The sequence below is a fragment of the Delphinapterus leucas genome, chromosome 3 (assembly GCF_059928025.1).
Source record: "Delphinapterus leucas isolate spDelLeu-1000000601 "Yukka" chromosome 3, BTC_Dleu_Yukka2, whole genome shotgun sequence".
NCBI lineage: Eukaryota > Metazoa > Chordata > Mammalia > Artiodactyla > Monodontidae > Delphinapterus > Delphinapterus leucas.
In genome coordinates, this window is record NC_143131.1 from 157671430 (window position 1) to 157680190 (window position 8761).

Sequence of the window (8761 nt, forward strand, 5' to 3'; positions counted from 1 at the left end):
TGGCTTGGGCGGGGCGGGAGGCGGAGGCGCCGCGTAGGCCGGGGAGGCCGGGCCGGCCCGGCAGGGAGCTCGAGCCCCATGAGCCGCCGCCTCCCCCGACGATGTTCCCCTCCCGGAGGAAAACGACACAGCTGCCCTGGGAGGACGGCAGGTGAGCGGCGGCGGCCGGCCCGGGCGCCGTCCTCCCGGGTGCCGATCCTTTCCGGGCCGCCCCGCGGAATCTAGGAGCCCGAGGCCGTCGCGTCTTCGTCTCTGCGGGGCTCTCTGAGGGTCTGTGGTTCTCCTTGTGGGTCTCTCTCTGTATTTGGGTCTCTGTTTGTCTCTATGTGGGTCTCCGTCTCTACCAGTCTCCGTCACTCAGCAGGTCTGTATTTCTCCGTTGACTTCCCTTTGTGAGTTTCTGTCCCTCTATGCGAGTCTCTCTCATTATGGGTCTCTGTGTTTTTCCACTGGCCTCTATTTTCATGCCGGCCTCTGACTCCGTTGACCTCTCTCAGTGGATCTCTGTCTTTCTGTCTGTCCCTGGTTTCAGAGGGTCTGTCTTCTGTCTCTCTGATCTCTGCCTCCCCCATCACATCCCTGTAGCCTCAGAAGCTACCCTCCCTCCCTCCCTCGTGCTTCCCCCTTCTCTGCAGATCGCCCAGAAGAATACACCAGACAGAAGCTCTATGCTCTGCCTGGCTGGCCACTGCCTCGCCGGGACTAAGTACTCCCAGCGTAACAGTTCATTTCCGGTGCAGCTGTACTTGAATGTGGCCTGCCCCACGTGTTAGGTGTGAGGTTGACCCAGACCTTAGCTAGTGATTACCACTAGAGCAGAATGGGGATGGGGGGTGGGGGAGAGCTAGTTGGCCGTTTAGATTGGAAAGGACTCCCACACTTCAGTCTTGAGATGTATCCCCAAAACTCTTCTTACCCAGAACACTTGATAGTGGATCTACACCTAGTGAATGAAACCTCTTTCCCTTTTCTCTGTTAAGTTTGCCAGGTGCCAAAAGACTTTGGAATATAGTGGGCACAACTCTTTATCGTTGGGAATTTTTCAGACTTGGTGCTGAAGTAAGAAGACAGAAATATAGTAGAAAGCCTGGACTGTGGATTTAGGCCTGGACAGGAATCCTCTTTAATAGCCATGTGACCAGAAGCATACTTAATTCTTTCTCCTCAGCTTTTCCATCTCTGAAACAGGGATCATATCTACTCTGCAGGTCTGTATGAGGATTAAAGGAGATCACATATATAAAACTGTTGACACTGTGCTTGGCATAAAGAAGGTGCCAGTTTTCTTCCAGTTACTTTTGCAGTTTGGAGGTGCTGTAACCAGAGCAGCTGAGTATTCAAACCTGTATCACTAAGCTTTGTGTGAGGGAAGAAGGGGAAGGTTATGGAGGAGAATTTCCATTTCCTAATTCCTTTCCATAAACTTTTGGAACACAACCATGATCCCACAAAACTTGTATCATTTCATGCTTTTGACACAGGGGTACAGAGATCCATGCAACAGATGCAGATAAGGTAGCAATTAAAGAGTGCTGGCTCTGGAAACAGCCTGTCTGGGTTTGAATCTTACTAGCCTTGGACACAGATTGATGAATGAGAGAAAACCTCATCTGGTCTGCCTCCCCATCCCAGAAACAACGATGGCCTGGGCCTGGTAGCAGCTGAGACTGCAGATCTGGAGTTTGCCAGCAGGTGGCACCAGAAGCAACTTCTCAGTGTCCACTGTCCTGAGGAACTGGGATTTCAGCTCTGAATTCAGTTGTTCAGTGACTGGGCCCTTGCAGCACAGGAAGAGAGTGCCCATGGGGACGTGATCCTGGTAGGAAGGGAAAGCTGGACCGAGGGAACAGCACGTGAAAGTGCATGGAGTGCCCAATCCATGCCATACCCCTGGATAATTGTCACTGCTTCTTCCCCTGAAGGTGGGATGTTTCCCCATGTCCATCTCCCCAGTCTCTACCCTACCCCAAGAAAGAACCTAGAGGGAGAATCTGTAGAGGTTCCAGCCTTCCCAGGCCACTAGGAGTATTGGCCTCTGCTCCTCCCCCGCGGAAACCCCCACCACAGGACAAGGGGGGGTAAGTCAGAAGCCCTGCAAGGGTGTCCTATCAGTCTCCCTTTCTGCTGTGTGTGGGGCCTGAGCCTGGCTTCAGGCCTTCTGGCTACCAGATTGGCAGTTGTTCCTCTAGAGAGAGGCAGGAGTTGGTCTGGCTTTAGTGTGTGACAAGCATGCCCTGAATGCTTGAACCCTTCCTTTAACTCACTTAGCAAGCCCTCTGCTGTATGATTTGTGCTAGAGCCACAGCTGTGAATCTGATGACCTGTGAAGAAGACAAGCACGGACACAGGTGATTACAAAACTCTTAAGTGCTTCAAAAAGGGCAGTACCAGATACCATAGGAACACAAAGGAGGGAGGGAGTATGTATCTCCGTTTGTGTGCACGTGGGGGTGGGGTGTGGCAGTGCTAGCCATGACATTGGCGTTTGGCCTTGAAGGATCAGTGGGGTGCTTCCAGGCAGATAAAATAAGGAAAGGCATTTTAGGCAGAAGCAGTGGACTGTGTGAGGGCTAGAGCAGGAAGGAATATGGTGAGTGGAGAAACTCTGAGTTGCCCAATGTGTAGCACTGGGTGAGTAGCAGGGAGCAACTGGAGATGGGACCAGGTCACAGAGGGGCTTGACTGTCAGGCCAAGGAATTTGGCCATTATCTTATAAACAGGAGGATCATCCATGAGATTGAATGGGTCTGAGCAGGGCAAGGACCAGATGAGACTTGGGCCAAAAGACAGGCAGTGGGTGAGGAAGGATCAAAGGGCACTTAGGAGGTAGAATCTGTATGACCTTGTAGCTAATTGGTGACTCTCAGAGGTTATAAAGTAGATTGCTTTGCTGATTATTCTAGAATAGAGGAAGCTTCCATTTTCTTGGATTCCTTAGTTCCTCCTTCACTGCCCTCAGGAACTTCCAGAGAGAGGGGCAAAGAAACCAAGTGAATTCCACCATTTCTTTGTATTTCATAACCTGAAAGGCAGCCTCTCCCAGCACTACCTCAAAGTCTAAGATATTCCGCTGTTTTTCCAGCTTCTGAAGTGAGCCTGGGTGCTGTTCCCAGCCCTCGTCTTTCCTTCCCTCTCTGTCTCTCATCCCTTGTCACATGGGCTGCCCTGGACTGAAGCTTTGACATGCATTCAGTAAACTGCCTTTGTTGGTTTGGGCCTCACATTGGTTTGGGGGCAGACCTAATCTTCTCAGAGTAAAGAGTGGTCTTTTCACTGGGGCTGAAACAGGCACATGCCCCTGTTTGGGGAGCTTTCTGGTCTGAGAAACAGGATGAAGCCAAGCTTTCTGATGAGGGTGAACCTGCAGGGGAGCAGGTGGAAGGCAGTAGGTGGGGTCTCTAAGGCGGGCTTCTGCCATCAGCTCTGGACATGAGCCATTGTCTTGGGGAGGGGCAAGCGCAAAAGACAAGGAGTCTTGTCTCTGCCCTTCAGCAGCTCTTGGTCTGGCTGGGACTCAGGCACAGAAGGTAAGAGAGCATCGAGGAAGTGGGGCAGCTCCGAGACCTGGGAGTGTTTGGAGGGCCTCCTGGAGGTAGGGGGGCTCAGGCTGAGCCTAGGGCTCTAAGCAGAATTCTGATGCATGGTGGCAGCACGAACAAAAGCACTAAAGTTGCTTCTGCACTAATTCCCGGGCGCTTGGGGCAGACCAGCCACGTGCGCCTTACTTGTTGGGAAGCCAGAGAAGGGGTCTGTCGCAGGACCTCGGCTCAGCCTTGCCCTTCTGACCTGCTCCCTGTTCTTGTCCCAGGTCCAGGCTGATCCCCAGCGGCCTCCCCCGGAAATGCTCCGTCTTCCACCTCTTTGTTGCCTGTCTCTTACTGGGCTTCCTCTCCCTGCTCTGGCTGCAGCTCAGCTGCTCTGGGGACGTGGCCCGGGCAGCCAGGGGACAAGGACAGGAGACCCCGGGCCCATCCCGGGCCTGCCCACCAGAGCCACCCCCTGAGCACTGGGAAGAAGATGAATCATGGGGCCCCCACCGCCTGGCAGTGCTGGTGCCCTTTCGAGAACGCTTCGAGGAGCTCCTGGTCTTTGTGCCCCACATGCACCGCTTCCTGAGCAGGAAGAAGATCCAGCACCACATCTATGTGCTCAACCAGGTGGATCATTTCAGGTAAGGACCACCTCCTGAGCCAGCACCCACTCACCTGGGCCTGCCCTGGTCTCTTGGGGCCTGCTCCCTTTCCTGACAGCAATCCAGTACCAGGTGGCCCAGGCCCATGAAAGGCCAGCCAGGGCAGCAGTGAGAGGGTGGGAGGTGCTAGACCCCTCTCACTGGGTGTGACAGGAATTTGGGGGGAGGGTTTGGGGCTGGGGAGGCCCCTGATCTTGTTTCCATTTCACAAAGGTCCCTATGGCTGCTGTATGTGTCTGGGCCATACCAGGACAAGAGGGGAAGCAGGGAGACCTGTTGGGCAGTCATTGCAGTCACCTGAGCTGATGGGGGCTCGGGCAGTGTGGCAGAAGGGGTGGAGAGAAGTGATGTGGAGGAAGCGCAGACAGGGCTTGCTGGTGGATTGGCTGCGGAAATTAGGGAAAGGGAGGGTCAAAGCCACGGCTTAACTTGCTCTGGCATTAACCTAAAATCCTTGCCCTCACCAAAAACTGCTCCCCTCCATGATCACAATCCAAGCATCTCACACTTCACCCCCACCTCCTTTCCCTCCAGCTCGCTCCCACTGGGAGACGTGGACCCGACAATTCTTGGACCCTGCCAGGCCCTTTAGTCCACGATCCTCCCAGTGTTCTCCATCCTCCTTGTCCTTACTTTCTCCTGATCTAACTTGGATTCCATGGTCCTTGGTGGAAGTCACTCCCTCACATGCACCTCAACTCCCTTCCACTTTCTCCCTGGCACAATTCCTACCGGATGAAACTCGACTCTGCCTGCTACACACCTGCACCTGGCAGCTGGATGTAGCTGGAGACACTGTTCATCTCCCTAACAATGAGCCCTGGCCCAGGAGGGCTCTCATTCCTCTGGTCTGCTGCCTCTCCCCTCCACGGCAGCCTTGCACACCCGCTCCTCTCCTCGCTCCTCCCTATCTTCACCTTCAGCCAATTACTTTGCTTCCTATTTGAGAAAACAGAATCAATTGGAAGAGAACTAACCCAGGTCCCCACGCCCGGACTCCTTTCACAGCTTCTGTGCAGGTGTCCTCAGTTTCCCACCGCCTTTCCCGAGGATGCCCCTCCAGGGCCAGCTCTCCTACTCAGGCACTGGGTCCCTTTTCTGCTCTTCTACTCAAGGACATCACTCCAGCCACTGGCTCTCTTCTCTCCTGCATGATCAATTTTCCCCCTCCTGGAGTATTCAAATCAACAAACATACTGAAATAGCCCCCATCTAAACAGAAAAAAAGAGAACCCCGCTTGATCCCCTATCGCCCACATCTATTGCCTCTTTTCTTTGCTCCCCTTTCTAGCAAAACTCCTTCCCTTTCTCCCCCCTCGCTGTCTCTTGAACCTATTCCACTCAGACATTTACCCTCATCATGACATTGAAACAGCTGTTGTTGACATCACCAATGAGCCCACCTTGATAATCCAAAGCCCAGTTCCCAACCTTCATCCTATCGACTTCCCGGCAGCATTTGCCAAGTGGATTACTTCTTCCTTCTTAAAACACCTCAGTTTGACCTTTGGGACAGTGCTCTGCTTCTCTTTCCTCTCTGGCCACCTCTCCCCACCTCGTTTGCTGGTTCTGCCTCATCCCCCTGATCTCTCAGCCTTGGTGTTCCTTGGGGGTCAGTGCTTGGGCAGCGTCTTTTCTGGCTCCAGTCGCTCCCCAGGGGATCTCATCTAGTCCCAAGACATCAAATCTCATTTCTACCCTGATGACTCCCAAGTCTGTATTCCCAGCCCAGACCTCCCTCCTGAACTCCAGACCCATATACCCAGCCAGCTGCCTGTGCAGCCCTCTGTTTGGTGGTCTCAAGAGGCGTCTCAAGCTTAACATGATTAAAACTGAATTCCTGATTTCCCACCTGTCCCTGACCTTCTCCTGCCCCCTTCCTCATTCCAGGAAGTGGAAACTCCACACTCCCAGCTGCTCAGGCCAGAAAGCCTTCCGGTCATCCTCAACTCCTTTTCCCTCACACAACACGTCTAGTCCATCAGCAGAATGCATCTAGAATCTGCCCTCTTCTCACCATCTCCACGGCCACCTCCCTGAGTTAAGGCATCATCATCTCATGCCTAAATTATTGTAACAGCCTCCCAACCTGTCTCCCTGCTTCCACCCCTCACCCTCCAGTCTCTTCTCAGCACCCCAACTAGAGTGATCCTGTTAAATGCTGAGCCACAGCACATGATGCCTCTGCTCTAAGCCCTTCAGTGGCTCCCCATCTCATCCAGGGTCAAAGCGCAAGTCCTTCAGGGGCCTGTCACCCTCTGACCTCATTCCCTGAGACCTCTCACTCACTCTGCTTCACCACATTGCTATCTGCTCCTGCCTCGGGCCCTGGGAGTTGCTCTTTTCTCTGCTCGGAACCCTATTCCCCTGATTTCCATAGGGCTCATTCCCTCAGGCCTTCAGGTTCTGCTCACGTGTCACCCTGTTACACAGGCCCTCCCTGACGACCTCCTCTAAAAGGACAACCCCCACCCCACAGCATGCTTTATCCTCGTCACCCTGCTTTACTATTCTTCTCAGCACTTAACCACTCCCTGGCTTGTTACATATTTACTTACTTGTTTATTTTTGTCTCTTCTTATTAGAATGTCAGCTCCTTGAGGGCCTTGATTTCTCACTGCTGTATCTCCAGTGCTCTGAATAGTTTCTGGCACATAATAGGTTCTCAGTAAACATTTGTGAGATAAGTGGAGGGGCAGATGTGCAGCTGGGCAGACCCACAATGAAGTCGGTGTCAGGCTGGAGGGCATCATGGGTACTGGGGGTGGGTGCTGTGAAGGATGGGCTCTCATGCAGAGATTGGGGGAGAGCAAGCTCACTGCCCCTGGCCCAGCCTCGGTGCCCTGCACAGGTTCAACCGGGCAGCACTCATCAACGCGGGCTTTCTGGAGAGCAGCAACAGCACAGACTACATCGCCATGCACGACGTGGACCTGCTCCCTCTCAATGAGGAGCTGGACTATGGCTTCCCAGAGACCGGGCCCTTCCACGTGGCCTCCCCGGAGCTCCACCCACTCTACCACTACAAGACCTACGTCGGTGGCATCCTGCTGCTTTCCAAGCAGCACTACCAGCTGGTGAGGCCTGGCGCACCTACTCTGCTGAGAGCCAGGGAGCACCCACCTGGATGGGGGCAGTGGCAAGAGGAGCAGCATTTCTAGGGCCCAGCAGATGGAGGGTCCTGCTTGGGGAGCCCAGGAGCAGCCAGAGGCATGAGAGGAGCAGGACCAAACAAGCCAGTTAGGGAGGGTTCTGCCACAGCAACAGAACCCCTGGGCAAACTGGCTTCAGAAGCCCTGGGGTTCGTTGCCTCTCAAAATGGAAAAGTCTGGGTGGGGCTGTCTTGCCCAGCCTCTCAGATGATGTCACCAGGACACCATTTCACCTTCCATCTCTCAGCTCTGCCTTCTCTAGACTGGCTTTATTTTCAGACGTTCAGGATGCAAGGTGGTGGTTGTAGCTGCAACCTGCATCCGTCTAGGCCCAAGTCCAGTGGAAAATGGAGCTGCCCGTTTCCAACAGCCCAGACAGGAGACCCGCAGCTGCCCCATGCTGGCTCTTGATTGGCCTGGCTTGAGTCACAGGTCTATCCCTGAATCAGTCACTGTGGTAGGGGGTGGGAGTGGGTGGTGGGGTGGGAAGCTGGGGAGGAGGAGGAAAGGGGGCCTGGCCTGGCCCAGCTTGGGCTAGGGACTCCCAAGTGGTAGGAGACCAAAGAGCACCCTGGGAGGATGGGGCAAGTGACATTGCTTGTCTTTGTGTCAGTGCAACGGGATGTCCAACCGCTTCTGGGGCTGGGGCCGTGAGGACGACGAGTTCTACCGGCGCATCAAAGGAGCCGGGCTCCAGGTAATGCTCCCCCGCCGCCCCACCTCTTCAGCCATCATGGCTGCCCTGAGGTTCCTCTCTGCCCTCAGCTGAAGTTCCTGGGGCTGGGAGATGGCACCCCTGGTTCTGACCCCAGCCCTGCCCCCGACTAGCACACCTCTCCTGAAGAATGGGAATGCAGGCCCCTGCCTGCGGGCTGTGGCAGGCAGTGGGACCCCAGAGGACTAGTGGTGAGGGCCAGGGCTCCAGGAGAGGCAGCCTGATCCAACTTCCTTTGGTCTCTTTAGCTTTTCCGCCCCTCGGGAATCACAACTGGGTATAAGACATTTCGCCACCTGCATGACCCAGCCTGGAGGAAGAGGGACCAGAAGCGCATCGCGGCTCAAAAACAGGTACTGGCTGGTCCCTTGATCGGGGATGGATAGGTGGTATATGGGGAACCACCAGGCTCAAGCATTTCATCAAGTTCTCCTTGGGCCCAAGTGGCCCCATCCTCCCCTGCTTGGCCCAGGTCAGTCGTTGGCATTCTGCTTGGGCACCATGCCCTCCTCTGGTGGCTGCCATGGCCCCTGGGCTCTGTGGGTCAGCAGAGACCTCAGGGTCCACGCAGGCTGTGTGTGTGGGGGGGAGTGGGGATGGGACCCAGCTGAAGGTGCCAGAATCCTAGGCAGACCTGGGATACAGGAGTCCCCATCCCTCAATAGCCTCTTCTCTAGGAGCCAGATTAGTTCAACTGGAAA

General features: G+C 54.8%; 1 protein-coding gene across 10 annotated transcripts in view; it reads left to right on the plus strand.

Moving 5' to 3' along the window:
• Positions 1 to 8761, plus strand: part of LOC111169845 (beta-1,4-galactosyltransferase 7) — a 9902-nt gene continuing 1141 nt past the window's right edge. Inside the window, exons 1-6 of one of the 10 annotated variants that reach the window (XM_022564398.2) lie at positions 1 to 151; positions 2298 to 2348; positions 3810 to 4172; positions 7027 to 7270; positions 7959 to 8042; positions 8309 to 8413. In XM_022564398.2, the coding sequence (XP_022420106.1) occupies positions 102 to 151; positions 2298 to 2348; positions 3810 to 4172; positions 7027 to 7270; positions 7959 to 8042; positions 8309 to 8413 (897 nt within the window). In that variant the 5' untranslated portion in view covers positions 1 to 101. Of the gene's footprint in view, positions 3529 to 3809; positions 4173 to 7026; positions 7271 to 7958; positions 8043 to 8308; positions 8414 to 8761 lie in introns of all 10 variants that reach the window. The other 9 variants (XM_022564399.2, XM_089909778.1, XM_089909775.1 and 6 more) reach the window with 9 other exon arrangements.